This window comes from Pleuronectes platessa, chromosome 4, assembly GCF_947347685.1.
Source record: "Pleuronectes platessa chromosome 4, fPlePla1.1, whole genome shotgun sequence".
Classification (NCBI taxonomy): domain Eukaryota; kingdom Metazoa; phylum Chordata; class Actinopteri; order Pleuronectiformes; family Pleuronectidae; genus Pleuronectes; species Pleuronectes platessa.
The window spans coordinates 22,845,552-22,863,989 of NC_070629.1; the positions used below are offsets into that span (position 1 = coordinate 22,845,552).

At 42.2% G+C, this 18,438-nt stretch overlaps 3 protein-coding genes across 3 annotated transcripts; 1 reads left to right on the forward strand and 2 right to left on the reverse strand.

Moving 5' to 3' along the window:
* Positions 1–147: 147 nt before the first annotated feature.
* zgc:103482 (uncharacterized protein LOC450001 homolog) lies at positions 148–3,874 on the reverse strand. The gene is made up of 8 exons (XM_053420338.1): positions 2,935–3,874; positions 1,936–2,089; positions 1,650–1,790; positions 1,499–1,570; positions 1,329–1,406; positions 947–1,121; positions 558–749; positions 148–373 (listed from the first exon to the last, which is right to left on the reverse strand). Exons 1-8 carry the CDS (start codon positions 3,185–3,187, stop codon positions 308–310), a joined length of 1,131 nt encoding a protein of 376 aa, XP_053276313.1. The 5' UTR covers positions 3,188–3,874; the 3' UTR covers positions 148–307.
* Positions 3,875–6,316: 2,442 nt separating this feature from the next.
* znf367 (zinc finger protein 367) lies at positions 6,317–11,444 on the forward strand. Its single transcript, XM_053421338.1, has 5 exons — positions 6,317–6,858; positions 7,680–7,830; positions 8,090–8,209; positions 8,589–8,727; positions 8,850–11,444. Exons 1-5 carry the CDS (start codon positions 6,580–6,582, stop codon positions 9,106–9,108), a joined length of 948 nt encoding a protein of 315 aa, XP_053277313.1. The 5' UTR covers positions 6,317–6,579; the 3' UTR covers positions 9,109–11,444.
* Positions 11,445–11,511: 67 nt separating this feature from the next.
* On the reverse strand, positions 11,512–17,592 carry slc35d2 (solute carrier family 35 member D2). The gene is made up of 12 exons (XM_053421337.1): positions 17,336–17,592; positions 17,138–17,171; positions 16,969–17,055; positions 16,795–16,862; positions 16,632–16,703; positions 15,898–15,966; positions 15,707–15,809; positions 14,189–14,281; positions 14,035–14,102; positions 13,838–13,916; positions 13,426–13,508; positions 11,512–12,209 (listed from the first exon to the last, which is right to left on the reverse strand). Exons 1-12 carry the CDS (start codon positions 17,461–17,463, stop codon positions 12,080–12,082), a joined length of 1,014 nt encoding a protein of 337 aa, XP_053277312.1. The 5' UTR covers positions 17,464–17,592; the 3' UTR covers positions 11,512–12,079.
* Between the last annotated feature and the right edge of the window lie 846 nt (positions 17,593–18,438).

Consider the following 18,438-nt stretch of genomic DNA (forward strand, 5'->3'; position numbering starts at 1 on the left):
TGTTGTTCTTCTTTTGTCCAGCAGAGGACAGTGATTGTTTATGAATACTGAAGACAGCACTCAGACTAACACTGCTTAACATTCCCCACTCAAGTAGTTTCAGTGTAGTGGATAAAAAAATAAATAATACTTCAAACAGGTCCTAAATAAACTTGCCATATTATTTATTCTCAGGGAGTCAAACTCTTCAATAGTGCAATAGAACCCCAAACCTTAAGAACAGCAGGGACTTAAACAGTGTTGTCAAGCAAGTGAGAAGTGCAACGAATTCTCCCCACAGGAGTTGAACGAAGACGAGTGTGTTCAGTTATCTTCCTGTTGGAAGAGCAGGGAAGTCTTCTGGGTCGTCTGGGTTAGGAGCCAGATCGTCCTCCTGACAGGAGAACAGACATTAACAACTCAAGATCATCACACAGTTCCTATTATTATTATTAAAACTACCAGCAATCAGTCTGCTGATATATAAAATAGGAAAAGTACACATCTAACACGTTTAACATCGTCAGACTATAGTTTTATCTGTTCCTTCCATCTCAACACATTAGTTGAGAGCATACCTTCTCCAGTATCGGTTTCGGTCTCTCTGGGCGATTGGTCATGCCCCCTCGAGCTCCTCTTCCTCGCCCCCCGCGGCAGGGCCGGCCAAGACTCCCGAAGTTGATGTCCAGGAGAGAGGTGATGTCATTCACAGACCGACGGAGGAAGTTGCCTTCATCCTCTATCTCCTCCACAGGGGGGGACTTGAGGTTCTGAGGATTGGAGGCAAACGCCAACATAGTCGGAAACTTGGTTGAACCTGATATGTGGAGCTAAACTGAATATGAACAGTGGGATTCAAAGCCATTTCTGAAGGATTGGTTTGGAAGCTACATCTCAGGAAGAGGAGCTTTAAGTCCCGACTCGTCTTTCTTGTGAGTGGGTTCCATGAAGTGTTTTACATCCTCACCTCCAGGGGCTTTGACTTGTGGATGACTTTGGCTTTGGAGGGAATCTGGTTCTCCGTCTTGCGGATATTGAACTCCGCCTTGGGACGACTTATCTCCTGCATGGCCTTCCACTCGTCCAGGGTCATCTCCATGGCAACATGGACCACCATCTCTCCATCCTCCTCTTCTGTTGCTCTTTAATAATTTGGTTAAATTGCAAAAAGAGGGTCAAATTCATTTTTAAAACAATGTTATTAGCAGCAAATGCATCTGAAATACAACAAATGAAACCAGCAGATGTCTTGTACTTTTCATTAACAAACGTTAAAATTAAAAAAATAATATATTTAACAGCTGAACTGATGACATGTCAATTTTAAAAGATGTGTGTGCATTACTCACGGATTAGGATTTTCATCCACAGTCATTTGGGCCTCCTCTGCTTTGACCTGAGCATCAGATGACACCTCCATCAGTTCACTACAAAATAAGGGACACAGAGAAACAGTTACACGTCTGTACTGTGTTTGATAGTAAAAGCTGTAATTTACATGTTTTAAAAGTTCTCCGACCTTGTGGCCTCTTCAACACAGCCCCAGTTCCAGGGTCCTCTGCCTCCTCTCTTTTCCTCAGGAGATATTCCTCTGCAACAAGCGTTAGATCAGTCATTAATACACTGTGGGAGCATGAGCTTTTTACCTGGACAGCCCGAACAATGCTTACGTTCCATTGTGTCGATCATACTCTCTCTTGCCCCTCAGGTTGAAGTTGTCTAGGTTCCTTGTGTATCCTCCACCTCGTGCTCCTCTCCTGCCTCTGGGCCCCTCTCGGCCCCTGAGGTCAGAGTCCAAATGAGAGTTAGGCCTGAGGGACAACCAGATTCAAAACTCAGCTCCTACACGTCCCAACCAGCTGGTGGAGTTTTGCTCAAGACATTGTCACCTGTTGTGTGTCGTCTGAATCATCTCTTACTGATACGCAAGATTTGTTCTCGTATGAAAACACTTACTTTTCGATGGAATACTCCTGTGGCCTCTCCTCCTGGCTGGCCCTGCGCTCCCCAGCCACACCTCTCTTCATGCCCCTCTGAGCCTCCTCTCGGGTCTCCACCACTGGTCCAGGACGAGCCTGTTGCTGCTGCTGCTGCTGCTGCTGCTTTTGGACTGAGGACAGAGAGTCAGTCAATGTGATATTCAACTGTGGTGTCTTATCACTTTTACCCCCCTAATGGTTTATGAACTATACGACAATCTAAGATAATGACCTGTCTGGTCCAGCAAATAAAGTCAAAATAAATCCTTTGTTGGAACTAGAACCAATCATCAACTGGACCTGAAGTTTGTAGAGTGCAAACTCACACTGAGGCCCAATGGGCCCGCAATGAAACCACATTGAAATTCTGGATTCTATTTGGATCTCTTTTCAGTGGAGATAGTAAAGTTCACCCATTACAATCTACAATTCTAAAACTAGTTGAATCTACTGGTGGGTTTTTTTCATCCTCCATTGGGCGCTGCTGAAACCAGCTCATGCAGCCTGTACAGTGGTATATTTTTGTATTCTTTATACATTGCACTGTTTTGTTCTGATTTTTTCACATCATGAATAGTTCGTCATGTGCTTGGTACCTTGCTGCTGAAAAAGGAATTCTCCAGTTTGGGATCATTTAGATTTAAAAGATTTAAAGTAGAGAAAAATATTCAGTCTGCTGCTGACTATTTTAGAGCTCTTCAGCAAGATGAAAAAAAAGGGTCTGATAGCAAATAAAAGAAAACGGAGAATCCCATTCCCAATGAGAATCTGCATATGACCTCACAATCTGTATTAGCTTTGTGTTTGTAGAGAATATTCATACTTTTACCAACAGCTTTGAATGTGCTGTGAACCATCACCCAGACACGTGCACACCGGCCTCTCCCGGCTCAGGTGCCCGGTCTAGAAGCCCCAGCAGCGGGCAGAACCGTCAGGACTCGGGGTGTGGTGGGGTGAGGTGCGGTGTGGAGCTCACCTGGAGCTGGTTCCTGGAGCCCCGGAGCTCTGGGGACCCTCCTGTCCTTCTGAGACTCCTTCTGGCCGGGTTTCTTCGGCTTGCCCTTCCTCTCATCCTCCTGCTTCTTCTTCTTCTCCTTCTCCACTGCTCTGATCATGTCGAACGGGTCCGCGTCGTCGTCCAGGAGTTCCCCGAACCTGTTCGCCACCACGCACCCGTAGGCGTCCGGCTGCATCTTAGCCAGAGTGTCTCCGGGGAGAGAGGAAGACATGAGTTCAGACTCCTGCCGCCTCCTCTTCTTCTCTCGGTGAGTGAACAAGTAGCTGTGAGAAAACTCCAGAATCCAGCGAAGCCTCGGACTGATCAGTCAACATCCAGCACGGCGGCCTCTATTTAAAATGTTTGCACGTGTGCAGGCAGGCGAAGACACGCCCCCTGCTCATCAACAGGCTGTTAACCAATCAGGGTTCATGCAGGAGATTTGGTTCAAGTCCTCGACCAATCAAGGTGCGCCCTTCTCTCTGCTGAGTCAGGAAGTGCAGCTGCAGATCAGTTACTTTTAGTTTATTAAAACCAAAAAAAACTATGATTAAAAGATAATCTTGACAAATGCATATATATTCATTGGAGGTTTAGCTCATTTGGCATTAGCTAATATTAGTAGAGTACTTATATCAGGTGGCTAGCTAGCTTTCGTGTAAGGTAATTTAAGCTCTTTGTACAGTGACTGAGAGAAACGCAAATTAAGAAAACAACATGAAGTTATTGAAGTCTGCTGCTCGTCAGTGGTGATGGGACTTCACAAAGCACTGAACTACAGCCAGTTAGCTAAACCAGTTCATAATGACGCACTACGAGGCATTTCACGCACTTTAACATCGTGGTAAAACGTCCACAGACAGTATATGTCTGTGCTATGTGTATGACACATTTTATGACAGAAGTGCTGATAAAAAACTTATTCAGACAATATAGTGTGAATACTTATATCAGGTGGCTAACCTTTGAGGTAATTAAAGCCTTTTGGGTTCGGACTGGGCTCCGATACTTCCACAGTGGCTGCTTTATTTAGTACATTTAAAAGGAAAAATTAAAATATGATATATGTACATCACTTAACCTAGCAATTCATTTTTTTTCTTTATTTAGCAAAAAAAAATGTCTCTGGCTTTGATGGGTTTCCCATATTTGTCTAAGGTCGAGGTCACATGATGGCATCAAAGTGGGAAGTACATTGAAAGCACGTATACACACATATGCAATTGAGATGGTCTTTACGTTACACATCCAAACTTTGATTTCAAAAATAACCTTACGAATGCATATATACTGCATTGTGTACACAGATGTATGTATTCTGAATGTAAAATAACATTAACATACCTCAGATCTGATTTGATCTGTGTCACTCTCACTAGCTGGATGAGTCAGGATATATTTTTCACAATGCAACTTAGCCCCATCTAGTGGTAGGCATAGAAAATGCCAACCTACTGTGTCAACATAAAGGGAAGTTGGGGGAGTGTTTGCATTGCTTACCAAAATAGTAATATTCAGCATGACGTGTAAATATGTTAACAGTTTTTTTTATTATAAAATATGAGAAGAGTATATTCAAATTGATCGATTGACGATTCACATTAAACCAGAACAAGATTCAATACACTCCATCGAAGTTTCTTTTTAAGGTTTGTGTGAGTGAGCAAGAGAGAGAGAGAGAGAGAGAGAGAGAGAGAGAGAGAGAGAGAGAGAGAGAGAGAGAGAGAGAGAGAGAGAGAGAGAGAGAGAGAGAGAGAGAGAGAGACCACAGGCAATGAGGCAGTCACATAAAAACCAACAGAAAGGCTTATGTTGCACCGCAGCGGAGAACTGGAACCGCTCACAGGACCCTATGACTACACACTTTCTTCACATGGGCTCCTTTTCCTATTGGACGAGAAAGCGCCAATAGATGACCTCATACATTCTGAAGTTCTGAATAACAGCCTGTGTAGAAAGAGAACTTTTCTTTCATTAGAAATGTTTGTAAAAGCACAATACTTTGCTCAGATGGATCTACATGCATTACAGGAGAGATTGGGTTGAATTGTGTTTTTTCTAAAGTTCTTTTATTAATGGTGGCAGCCAACATCAAAGGGCACTTATTAGTTCCTATCAAGAACACTACTACACTGTTACAACTCCCTAACTATCCATGACTGAGTTTATGTTAATACTTGATCCTTTCAATCCCAGCCTTGATACTGCCTCTCTTCCTGAAAAATATGCTTTGTACTTTAAGCACTGACCCAATACGTCATCTGTTTGACAAAGAAGAGAGATAATTTACCTAATAGAATTATATTTCTTCTAATCTAATGTGCTCATCTCTCAATCTTGTTATTAAGTTTCCCTCTGTTTACCACTGGTCTCATAGCACTAGCCTTCCAGTATTATGTTGTAGTTGTAGTTGCTCCTTTTGCTTCTGCATGGATGAATGACATTTCAATGGTATTTTACTGTTTCACCTTTGAGAGTGTATCTGGATTCCCTCCCCCTGGAACCCACATGAATAAACAGATCACTTTAATCTTTCCTGAATGCCGTTACTTTTTAATTTCTTGAGTCCGCTCTAGTCTGAAAAGAGAAAAACTGTTGTAATAGTGAAACTGAATGTTGGTTTAAATAAAAAATGGCCTTTAATCTGTTTTATTCACAGTAAATCTGTTTCATCGCACAAAGTCATGGATCTTAAAACTAAATAGTGAATTGCATTTGGATCAACAATTTATAAAAACTGTCAAATTAACTTGTATTCACTGTTTAACACTTTTCTTGATCTGAATATTTCCCGTGTCTTTGATCTTGACTCATAAATCAATATAACACTGAATAGAATAACCATATCAGAGGCTGTACACTAATTCAATATATGTATAATCTTTCAAACACGGTTTCTGTTTCAAGTCTGAAGTCACACAGTCCATCCATTGTTCCTCGCTGTGGTGATTACGTAACTTTGGCGCCTCTGAGCCACCGTTTCCTTTCCCTTTAAATTGAGCAAAAAATCTAATAACATAAACAGACTCCTCAGCGCGGGAACGGACCATCTGCTCGTCCGCGCTGTGAAATCACCCGCCCTGCGCTCCCATTGGCTCCACCTCGGGTTAACACGCTCTCCGCGTGCGCTCATTGGCCGGCCACCACGTCAGCTTGCGAGAGCCCGCGTTGAATGTTCAAATCTCATTGGACCACAACGTCTCGACCAATCACAAGCACGCGGATGGTTTCACGGTCTTTTCTGCACGGAGGAAGACAGCCGCTGTCATTGGTTGGTTGTCGCGCCTTCAAACACGTGGGATAGGATCCTCGCAGCGGATTGGTCGTCGGGGCTCTCAGGCGCGCTTTTGCAACGCGGGATCAGGCAGCTGCGGGCGCACATTTCAGATCAGATGAAGGAAACTTACAGTCATGATCAATTCTCACTGTATCTGCTGAGGAGCATCTGCACACCACCGGCTTCTCTCGGGAATCCTCCTCGGAAATGAAGGACGTTTTCACCCCGGATTGAGAAGCCGCCATATTCAAGACCTTTATTTTTTTGTGATTATTCTACTTTTTGAACTCGTGGTGACTCTTCGCTGATTCGCTTCGTGGCGTCTGCAACACGGCGACTTGGACACGATGGCCGAGAACAAGCACCCGCAAGTCGTTTTCTGCAACGACTCGCCCAAACGAGTGCTGGTGTCTGTCATCAAGACCACCCCGATCAAGCCCAGGAAAGCGGAGGCGATGACGCCCACCAGCCCCGGCTTCAGCGACTTCATGGTGTACCCGTGGAAGTGGGGGGAGAACGCCCACAATGTGACTCTGAGCCCGGGGTCGCTGAGCGGGGCTTCGTCCCCGACCGGCACCGGGACAGCCGGAGAGGGGGACACGGCCCCGTCACCGGAGCAGATCAAGGTAAACAAGCCCCTGTGAAGTGATCAAAGCGCGGTGTGTCCTTCTTCATGTCCGGTCTGTGGGTGTGACAGCGGCGTGCTCCACACTGAGCTGCTTTAAATGGGTTCGGTCACAATCTTGTTGTTTGAGGTGCATGACAACACTGTAATACACGTTTAACAACAGTTTGAACTTTTAAGAACATTAAAATAGTTACATTATGTCTTTAGAGAAAGAGAGAGAGGGGGTGGAGAGAGAGAGCATGCGTGAGGAGCTCTCCAATCCATTCTAAACCGAAACACTATATTGATACAATAGAAAAGCATAATACATTTTTTAAGATGAGGCTATTTGAGCTGCTGAAGTGATGTTTTTTTTTGCCCAATATGGCTGAAATGGTGAGTCATTTAAAAAAAACGCCCGCGCATTAGGGTGTGACACGGTGGATTTTAAACCCCAGTCCCTTCCGGGTTCTGGAACAGCTGCTCATGACGTAGATCAGCGCGCCAAAATATACCGGATGTGAATGAATGAGAATGAGCAAACGTGCCACAGTGTAACACGTGACACCTGACAATGAAACAGTGACCGATGGTGTGTTACATTGTATCAAATGTGTAATGAAACCACATTTATAAATGATACAAGTAGTATTAAGTGTGAGTACATATCGTCATCTGAGCTTATTTCATACTGTAGATTTACTTTACTATATTAAGTCATAAGTATGGAAAAACACCAGTCCACCAAATGATGTGCTGGGTCTGCTGCTGTCCTGGCCAATAGGAAAAAAGTGTTTTAAAGGGGTTTAATGAAGTCATTGTGTGTATTTGTGTGGTCAGGATGGTATCCGCAGAGGTCGTCCACGCGCTGACACCGTCCGCGAGCTGATCAACGAGGGCGAGACCTCGTCCAGCCGCATCCGCTGCAACATCTGCAACCGAGTGTTTCCCAGAGAGAAGTCTCTCCAGGCCCATAAGAGGACACACACAGGTGAGAGAGAGAGAGAGACACACGAGGCAGCTGTAGATCTCAAACAAAGGTATCATGTGGTGGCTTATTATACGGGACATGGGTGTAAAAAGTTAAATGTCAAAGCAGATGTGAGAAGTGTGTTGATCAGGAAGAGGCATATCATCATCCTACATGTTAAGGCTGTAGTGGTGATGTATTAAATGTTTAGTGCATGTGTACAGACCTGCTTGACATTACAGTGCTGTTACCATAACAAGCTCCTGTTTGCCCCCCCCAGGAGAGAGGCCGTATCTCTGTGACTACCCTAACTGTGGGAAGGCGTTTGTCCAGAGTGGTCAGCTGAAGACTCACCAGCGCCTGCACACCGGGGAGAAGCCCTTTGTCTGCTCAGAGAAAGGTAAAAAAAAAAATAAGCTAAATACAGTATTCCTTACTCAAAGTGGAACTTTAAAGCTCTTTCACTTTTGAGGTACTTTCCAATGATAATAAACATGACTCAGTGAATTTGACTGTTTAAAATTTAAACCGACTGAGTTTGGAAAGTACCTGAGAAACACAGTTTAACTGTACTAGCAGCAAATCAACAGTAGAATCCACTAACTAAACAATAACACAACTTATTCACTGTTATCACTTTCCCTTCAAAAACACCAATCCATTGTTACAATGTTAATATATTACTGTGTATTTATGATGGCAGTAAACCACAGAAAGGTCATGCTTTACGTCATTTAATGGCTCATTGCTCTCGTTCACACCTGCTGCCCGCTCCGCAGGATGTGCCAATCGGTTCACTCATGCCAACCGTCACTGCCCCAAGCATCCGTTCTCCCGTCTGAAGAGGGAGGAGCCAAAGGAGGGTCAGGGGAAGGCCCAGTCTGTGGATAACAAGGCTGTGGCAGAGTGGCTGGCAAAGTAAGTGAATACACAGGACTTCATACACTGTGAGGGGGGGTGGGGGGGGGGGGGGGGACTGAGCCACGGTTTCAGAGGGCATGTTATTTATATGTGTAGTTAATGTTCTCTGTCCTGCCTAGGTACTGGCGAACCCGCGAGCAGCGTGCCCCCACGACCACCAAGGTGAAGCCGCAGGGCAAGGGGATGGCGGAGGACCAGGAGCAGCAGGATCCCATGGAGTTCCTCCAGTCGGACGAAGAGAACGAGGAAGAGGAAGAGGCCATGGAGGAGGAGAAAGGGAGCCAGGGTGGAGTCGCCAAGCAACGCCGCCAGGAGCAGCGGGAGCGTCTCCACGGCGCTCTGGCTCTCATCGAGCTGGCCAACAACGTGTCTCCCTGAACACCCCCGCCCACCTCCTGGTTCTGGACTCCCCTTCCCCCTCCCCTTCCCAACCCGTCTTCCTGCAAAGCGTGCTGTAGCTAAAAAAAAGAAATCGTTCATAAACGCAGATCAAAGACTAGTTTAGTTCTATCAAGAGGTGAAACCAGACTTGGAGGAAGAGTTAGCCTGAGATCAGTTTTATGCACAGCATCATGTAAACCCCCTCCCCCCCCCTCACAGCACCAGGAAGGCACAAGCTAAAGCACCTTATTCATCTTACATTTTATTCCTTTAGGCTGCTATAATTGTAGATTTGACTATATGAAGAATGTCTTTCTTTCTTCTTGTCTTCTACAGGCAAAGAAAGAGAACCTGTTATCTTTTTAATTGGTTTTGTTTGCACTTTGATGGTAACGAGTTTTTTTAAGTATATTATGAGTGTAAGAGAGTGTGTATGAATGATGTGTATATGGAGTAAGCTCAGACGGACAGAAGAATACAGGGTGTGGTCAAACTTAGGATCGTGTTAAAGTTGCATTCTGACAACTTCTCGCCGTGCTCCCAGGTTTCATAAGTAGAACTTCAGATCGTTTTAGTCTCACTGGTTCATTGACTCTCTAACAATGTGGTGAGTAACGGCTGAGAAAAGGAGATTCAAAATAAGTCATATATATAAATATACTATAAGGGCCCGGGCACACATCAGCGAATGGTTCAGTGGTGAACCTCTACTTCCACCTGTTCACTTCCAAACTGTCCGAGCAAGGGGTGAATCAAACGTTAGTTTCCTGCGCTGCGGCACATCGCAGCGAGGCTCCACATTTAAACTTTGGTGAAATATGACCCGCGATATTATCTCTTAACATTCTCATATGTGTAACCGTGCACGAAAAAGATGGACGACAGGTCTTCACTTCTTCCCACTCGCGGAATCTCCCAAAAACACTTGAACAATCATCAGTACGATTAAAAACTACCTAACATACCAAACAATCTATGACAAAACTATTTTGTCTAGATTGTTTTTTTAGATTGGTCCATGTCCCATCTGCTAACATGGAACAGGTTGGCTTTAGGACCTATAGCGGAGTCAGCCACCAGGGGGCTTTTAGAGAGATCTGGATTCACTTTTGGGGAGTGGTCATGATGTCCATCTTTATAAAGACCATGTGACGTGGTCATTTTTTATATGTGAATGAGCAGTGATCATTGCAAGCCTAATCCACAGGTCTGCTCAGGCAACAATTCAAGCATTTACGTTTTATATCCGACTGCCTACTTAGTACTTTCTGGATCGAGCTGATTATTATTCTACAAAAAGTGTTATTTTTACGAACAAGCCTTATTTCCATTTTAACAACTGTTTCCTCGCAGATACAAGGAGTGTGTGTGTAAAACCTGCAGTGGCCAAAACTCGTTCTCCAACCAGACAGCAGATATTCAATAATGGATGTCAGTCGCCTTTTATATTAAAAGGTGGCAGATCAATTAAGATTCAGAATCATTGAAGTGTTTGGTGAACCCATGTCATCTCATTTCAAAGCTTAAATTATGAGGTATTTATTTGACCGTATATATATATATATTTTATTTTTTTGTTCGAAAACGCTCTATAATCATTCGATGCATGAAGGGAGATCCTCCAACTTCACAAAAACAACCCAATCAAGTACATTCAGAGATCACACTGATTTCTTGTGGATGAAGCACTTACTTAGTCTTGGATTAAGCTTGCAATGCACTGAAGATTAGATCTGTTTTACGTGTCCAGGAAAGCGGCGCCCCCCTTTTCATGAACTGATTCATGAAGTGCTGTTTTTTCGTTTTGTCTTCTAATGCAACACTACATCCTTCAACACTGTATGATGCCTCTCATTACGGCCCCGCCGCTGGTTGTCGGGAGGAATCCTGTCACCAGCTGTGATGTTTGAATCAGTTTTTTATTTTATTTTATTTCGATTTTGAAAAATGACCCTCGTGCAGTTACAGTGAAACTGGAAGGCAAATTTGTAAATTGTTGATAATCAAAACGCCAAATGATTTATTGTACCCAGTCATAGTATATTTTGAAGCATTTCTAACCCGTAGTCTATTTTGTGGTTCGAGAAGATTATGGCATTTTAATATATACACGACGTGTTTGTTAGAATATTGAGTGTGCACAATTTACAGAGAGCTTTGAAGTTGAACTCTTAGTTTCCGCTAACATCCTCCTGACAAGTTTCCATGTTTGTGACATGTATAGAGTGATCCTGCTTCGCTTGGTAGATATTTTACACAGATTTCTCTGACTGTCCACATTGTTCTATAAATTGTTGGTTTTCAATAAACATTCACCGAAGTTGACCCAGAAATTCTATGCTCTCCTTGTCAGTTTGTCCGTGTTTAAGTAGTGGAATCAAGTAGATAACAGGAGTCATGTTTCCAGAGAAACGTATTTATTTAGCCTAAATAAATATAAAAACTTCAGTGGCCCTGAGTGACATGATGATCTCCACCAAGGCCAAACTGTCCTATATGTGTTCATCTAGCGCTCATCTGGTAGTTAGAAAAGAATCATAATATACTATTTATATGGCACGCTTCAAAGTGCTTTACATATAAGAATAAAATGAAATAAAACAACGTAACAGGAAGTAGTCTGATAATCTGCATCATTTGAAAAAAACAGCCATAAATAAGATTAAAAGTCTGTTTTGTACATCATTCCCTGAGAACTTCACAAAAAAGCCTTGTGTCAAAATTTAAAAAATAAATAAATAATTAAATTATAATACAGATTCCACCCTTTAACCGGATCTTCCCCCTTATTTGACAGTTTCTTCCCACACCCACAGCCCACCCGAACTGGCTCAGTAATTAATGTGTAATAAACATGATGAAAATATAATCTATATAGCGAAGGTTGATAAAAGTGTGGAAACAATATTATACTCCAATATGAAGCAGAACCATGCCACCAAGTGGTGAATGCTAAAACATCATTCATTTAGAAGATGGTTGCTCCCCTCCCTGTTGGATCTAGTGTGATGACCGTCCCCGACTCTTTAGCTTCTGCTTTCACTTGAGACGATTTGGTGGTAAAGGTGATAAAGGAGTAGGCGAGTCCACCTGACATACTGCAAACAAGAGACAAAAGCAATTAGATGTGGGGCCATGGAATAAAACCAGGACTCATTTGAGAATATAAAGCTGTTATAACTAGAGCTGTGAAAAATAACGCGTTAACGCGTTATGATTAAATTACAGGATTAATTCGTTTTTTTTTTTTAACGCATTTAACGCATGCGCAGAAGGACCTTCCAATTCCGCCGCCTCTGCACTAGTCGCCGCTCTAATGCAGTCAGACGGCAGCTGCCATTCAAACAAACAAACAACATGGATAATTCTGATGAACCTGAGGACCTTCTGGACGGGAAGATCGTGTTCCAAAAAAACAAAGATCGAACATTCAGTAAAACCAAGGTGATATGCACACTCTGCGAGAAGACGTTATCGTTTCACCGTAGCAATACCCGCCTAACCACCGCAACGCGAAGCATGTGTTGGTTGGCGAGGGGCGTTCAAGTGGAATGCGCCAAACCAGACTCACTCGCCGGACACATTGTGCAAAAGAAGCGGTCAGCTTTACTGTCAGAGAATTTGAACAAGTTAGTTTGCCTCACCAACTGGCTAAAGACCGAGTAGCTAAGAGGGCCTTTAGAGGCATTAGATTGTATCATGGTGTGGTTAATGGTTGTGTGACAAAAAATATAAAAAATGTCAACCATCCTATGGCTAAGAAGCTCAAATAATTTCTGTTTAATTTAAAAAAAAAAGTTTTATTCAACCACACAATGGCTAAGGAACCCGAATTCTGTTTAGGATGAAGATTATATTAATGTTCCATATGGAAAAGCAATGATAACTGCTGAAGAACTGCTGAGTTGCAGCACAAAAGAAAAGTTAAATGTCATAAATCTTGTTTTCACAAAAATATTCCGAAAAAATCGGTAATGTGATTAATCATGATTAATCCATAGAAACCTGTGATTAATTTGATTAAAAATTTTAATCATTTCACAGCCCTAGTTATAACATAAACAACAGGCACATTTGACTTTGACTCATTTATAAAACATGAGCCTGGATTGGATTTAGTGTCGGTGCTGCTCTGACGAAACAAGAGCTATAAATATTTTAGGTAATGTTCACATTATTCATTCACACATGGTACAATCAACTACTCTGTTAAGAATGTTAAGAACATGTAACAATGACATTCAACAGAATGTTTCATATTATTATAAATTAAATTAAACGAAAAATGAAACTGGAAAATTTTTATTTATTTACCAAATGCTGAGGCCTATGAAGTTAGTCCAAGAGAAGAGGTAGTCTCCACCCAGAAATATGCCTATGTAGGCTACTGCAACATTCTGGACAGACAAAAAGTGACAAAAGATTTATTACATTTTCTTAAAGTTTTATGTTTTAAAGCAAAACATTTCAAAAAGTACAAATAAAGGGAAAAGACAAAAGAAGTAGAGTAAAAGTAAAAAAAAAACACTAAATTAAAAGTTTCAAAGAAAGTAGTTAGTATAAAAATACAATCATCGATAGCCAGAAAAAAGTAATTAGCCATTTGTGCAGATTTAGAAGTAGGTGTGGATTTAAGAAATTCCTAACATCACAAAAAAGGCCATTTTGACAAAATATTCCTCCTTCTGATTGTTTAACATCATGTTTATCATCAGTGTGTTCTCACCTTTATTGCTCCAACGACTGAGGTAGTAAGTGCAGAGTTATAATAGCTGCACAGGACTATGGAATACATCAACACAAACCTGGAAAAAAAGAGAGGTGCGTTTCATGAAACGGGGTCGACTGAGGCAATAATATAAGTAAGAATGATCCTGCAAGAATATCAATATGAACATTTTGCACTGAAATGAGGTGACATACCCCATGATGCAGGACAAGAGGAAACAAAAAACAAATGTGCCATTGAACCAGCCCTCAAATTTGACGGCCTGAGGATCAAAACATAGAAGTCGGTCAGACAGGCAAAGCACAAACACACCCAGACAGAATATGTTGGATTAGTTAGTAAATGTACCATCTGTAAATCTCCCGTCAAGGCACTGAACAGGACAGTGGGGATCACAAGGAGGAGCGCATTGTAAAACAAGACACCGTACTTCCCGAGACCCTGAATAAGAAAAAAAGAGGAAAACATCAGTTATAATGTGACCAATATCACTGAGGGTTAGTTAATGCACTTTAACAAACTTGATTGTGATTGGCCAGCGAGACGGTATGACGGCCGATAAAGACACAGACTGGGTAGGTAAAAACTTTATGGATTTTTTTGATATATGTGGCAGCCCTCTGAGATTCGTCCTAGCATCCCTGAAGGCCACACCTCTACATGCAGGTACCATAGACAGTATATAAAGATGGCCGACACGTCTCTACTTCCTTCCACCATTAAAAAAATGAAGCCAAGATATCCCACGCTGCCATCGCATTTAGCGACGTAGCATCGGAAGGATGGAGCAACGTTAGCAAAGTCTCATGAAACACATGCTCAACCGATTGTTTATCTCAGTCTCAACTGTCAATGATTATTCTTCACTAATAAAAATCAAACTTAAGGGTAAAATGCACACGTGAACATACATCTGTGTGATAAGAACAACCTTAAATGACAGCAACCATGTTTGAGAAAATGTATTCAACATGTACGTGACTTTCCAGTTTGGCCCATGTTGAGGAGGGATTGATGACCTTTACTGCTGCCAGCCAGTAAAAGTCACCTTATGCCACCCCACTTAGGGGGAGGCATAAAAAAGGTGGGTTTCATCTAAATGTCTATGACAGCCATTCCAAAACTTAAGAATGCCACGGCCCAATTTGAAAACTAAAAAATGATTGCGGCCCACCCACACCTTAAATCACAACTATATGATCCACACACAGGACTAGAATCATACATATTGTTAATTTATAGCAAAAAATCGTAGTGCAAATCCAATAATATCCACATTTAAGCGTAACAATTTGCAAAGCAATCAATGTAAAAAAACATGAAGTGCAAATAGGGTATTGTTAAAAATATATTCTTACTGTTTGTATAACAGAGCACAACAAGAATATCCGGGAGAAGAAAAACACACTTGAGGCGTAACCAAATACACTGAAGGCGTTTAAGCTTGTCTAAGGGTTGTTTAAGGGTTGTCCTCTGGGCCTGCGACACGTCCTCACTTGAGTCCATTCTGTGAGTCCTCTTTTTTAGTTTTGAATGATTCAGTTGGACTTTCTGATTCCCCTTCGTCATTAGCAGTATTCCTCTTCCCCATCTTGCTCGACCCAGCAAACAACAAATTAAATTTCAGATGACCTCTCGCGGCCCCGCTGCAGTGGCTTCGCGGCCCACCAGGGGGCCGCAGCCCACACTTTGGGAATGACTGGTTTGAGATAATATTTGATACTATAAACAGAATAATGTGCTCGCTCAATGACTTCTAATCCACAAAGCAAGTGTAACCTGTTGGGACATCACATATTTTCGCATTGAAGGAATCAACCACTCCTACGCTGACATTTAACTGTTGTGTTTCTACCGATGGTTTACCTCCACGCCAAGTTTCTGCTTGGTGTACACACTGCCGCTGGCGGTGAAGACGTCATTGAGCAGGATGAAGGTGTAGGCCCTCACATCGAAGGCCAGGTCGGAGCTAGAGGAGAAAGGAGAGGTGCAGCTATGAGCTTCTGTCCACACTTAGTTCAGTTTTTCAGCAACAAGTCCAACTAAAACATGCGTACCTCGCAGCAATCATGGCACCGACCACTATGGTCACAACACTGAAAACAAGACTTCTGGGAAACGTCTTTCTGGAAAACAAAAAGGGGAAAGTGGAGACTCATGAGGATGGATTACAAGACAACCGAGCCCTTGGCAGAGACATGTAAAACACTTTCTATATAAAAACAAAGTAAAGAGACGTCTTTGTGGTAGTTTTGTGTGTTTTTTTCTGTCGTTTTTGACTATTTTTTGTGGTTGGTTTTTGTCTCTTGGTAATTAGAGTTCTGACCCTGGACCCCCAGACCCCTTCAGCCCTATAGGCCCGTTCAGTGATTCATAAAATGGCACCTGGCAATGTAATGAAGGACAACCATTAATCAGCACTTTATGGTTGTCCTGAAGTGCAAATTGTAAAACACGACAAATAAAGAAACACAATAACAAATCGAACACAATGGCAGATAAGGCAGGTACCTATCACAAAGGCTCCTAGGTGATTGCACGGACTCACTGTCCATCTTTTCAAAAGGAAGAAATTGTGTTTTGTGTTTTCCTATTGTTTATTTAATTTTTTGGGGAATTTTTAATCTGTCGTAATGGTTTGTAATTTATTGTTGTGTTTTCTTATTTGCTGTTATGTTTGGTGATCAGTTTCCCTTCCCTCGATCGGGAACTCCTATTTAACTTCACTCTCCTGTAAAAATGCAAATCCAAACTTTCAAGGCTTTAACTGCAATATAAAAAAAAGTGTTACCTTAGTATATACACTTCCAGGATCATTGTCATCAATATGGTGAATTTCCGTAATACTGTGAACATGGGCAAACTGTAAAAGACAACAATGTTTTGTTAGGAGTTTGCAGGATAAGAAACTTTAAAGATCAGAATCTACCATGATTAAAACCATCAGGTTAAACCTGAGTTTCTGGGTACTGGCCAGTCCTGTTAGTTGATTCCCAACATAGAGCAGAGGAAGAGGGAAGATCTGGAGAGAAATGATAAAAAAAGGCGTATACGATAATGCAAATGGAAAACAGACGACATGTGAATAAGGATGAATGATGAAGATGAGTCGTGTTCTGAACGCTTACTTTGATGAAAATGCTTTTGTCAAAGTCCTGGAACTGGACTGTTTTGCTCTTTTTGGCAGCGTAAATGACAACAACAGTGGTGACCATCTGAAAGTGACACACGGGTGAGATGTGTGTGTCTGTGTGTGTGACAGACAAAGAGCGAGCAGGACACACCCAGAGAACTTACCTGACCTACTCCCAGAAACATGTAGGAGGGAAACCTGCAAACACACAAGCGTTAGATCAGAGGGTGAGAGAACGGGAGGACACACACACACACACACACACACACACACACACACACACACACACACACACACACACACACACACACACACACACACACTCACTGACTCACTAAAGAAAAGGCAAGAGCGCCACCTACCTGTAGCTGGTCAACACGGTTTTATTCACCACCGTGATCAGAAAGGAGCTGATCGCGTAAAACAGTGCGGAGGAGAAGCGGAGCAGCGCGGAGTGTTCCCCGGAGCCTGGAGGAGTTGTGTCGGGCATCGCGGAGCAACGAGACACAATCGGTGGAATAAATAGAGTTTAAAATCTGGGCACTTATTCCTGCGGCGGAGGGATCCGTGGATCTGCTGCGATACAGTTGTTTCCTGTAAACGTCTTGAACATCCGCAAACGAACAGTACTCACGTGGGAGGTGCCCGCGCGATTACAGTTTCCTCTTAGTGGTAGATAAAAGCCTTATCTAAAAAGCATACACCAAAGCACTTTACTATGAAACTAATAAAAGCATGTTTTCTCTACGAGGTAAGTTAAATGTGATTTATGGACAATAGTTTAAAAATAAAGCACCAATAAGTTGGTAAAAAGACAAATAAAGGTTCTTTATTTAGAATGTATTTTGCAGAATTTGAATGTTGGATATCATCTATTCACCAACACGTTCATTGCCTTATTCTAAAAAAAAGGTTTGTAATTAGATTAATACTTTTTAGGAATGTTTTAATTTTAATATATTGATATTATTTGGAAGGTATTATACAGTATTTTAATGTTGTATGATTTATATTTTCCATTATATGCAATACCTTATTACAGATAAAAGGCCTGTATTACAAATGTTATATAGTTTATACAGTAATAGTACTTATATATAAACGTTTAGTAAACATCAGGCAACAAAGGAGGCTCCTGTACTCACACTCCATTGTAACTTTAACTCGTATTACTTTGTGTTTAAATTCTCAGTGTGACTCTTTGTAATTGATTCATAAACGCTTCTTTACTCTGTTGTCTTATATGGTTTTCGCAATTGCTCTTGGTGCCTTCACTTTGAAGCTCTTCGAAATGCCTCGCTGTTAAGAAGCGCTACACAAATATATTTGCCTCACCTTTGTGCTCAACCTTGTGTCGTGTGTACATTAACTCGAGTGTGTGGCAACAGCATAGGAAAAGCAGGCCGTCTTCTGAGAACCTGGGCTGAGCCCCCCCCCCCCCCCCCCCCCCCCACACACCAGCTGA

What these genes read in the sequence shown, in the direction of transcription:
- zgc:103482 (XM_053420338.1), bottom strand. Translation starts at nt 3,187, where the DNA reads ATGTCTTCCTCTCTCCCCGGAGACACTCTGGCTAAGATGCAGCCGGAC. An exon ending in CAGGAGTATTCCATCGAAAA is followed by an intron (nt 1,791 to 1,935) that starts GTAAGTGTTTTC and finishes GTTGTCCCTCAG; the next exon opens with GCCTAACTCTCATTTGGACT. An exon ending in TGTGTTGAAGAGGCCACAAG is followed by an intron (nt 1,407 to 1,498) that starts GTCGGAGAACTT and finishes CTTATTTTGTAG; the next exon opens with TGAACTGATGGAGGTGTCAT.
- znf367 (XM_053421338.1), top strand. Translation starts at nt 6,580, where the DNA reads ATGGCCGAGAACAAGCACCCGCAAGTCGTTTTCTGCAACGACTCGCCC. An exon ending in CTTTGTCTGCTCAGAGAAAG is followed by an intron (nt 8,210 to 8,588) that starts GTAAAAAAAAAA and finishes CCCGCTCCGCAG; the next exon opens with GATGTGCCAATCGGTTCACT. An exon ending in GTGGCAGAGTGGCTGGCAAA is followed by an intron (nt 8,728 to 8,849) that starts GTAAGTGAATAC and finishes TGTCCTGCCTAG; the next exon opens with GTACTGGCGAACCCGCGAGC.
- slc35d2 (XM_053421337.1), bottom strand. Translation starts at nt 17,463, where the DNA reads ATGCCCGACACAACTCCTCCAGGCTCCGGGGAACACTCCGCGCTGCTC. An exon ending in GGTGCCATGATTGCTGCGAG is followed by an intron (nt 15,810 to 15,897) that starts GTACGCATGTTT and finishes TTTCTCCTCTAG; the next exon opens with CTCCGACCTGGCCTTCGATG. An exon ending in TGACGGGAGATTTACAGATG is followed by an intron (nt 14,103 to 14,188) that starts GTACATTTACTA and finishes TTTGATCCTCAG; the next exon opens with GCCGTCAAATTTGAGGGCTG.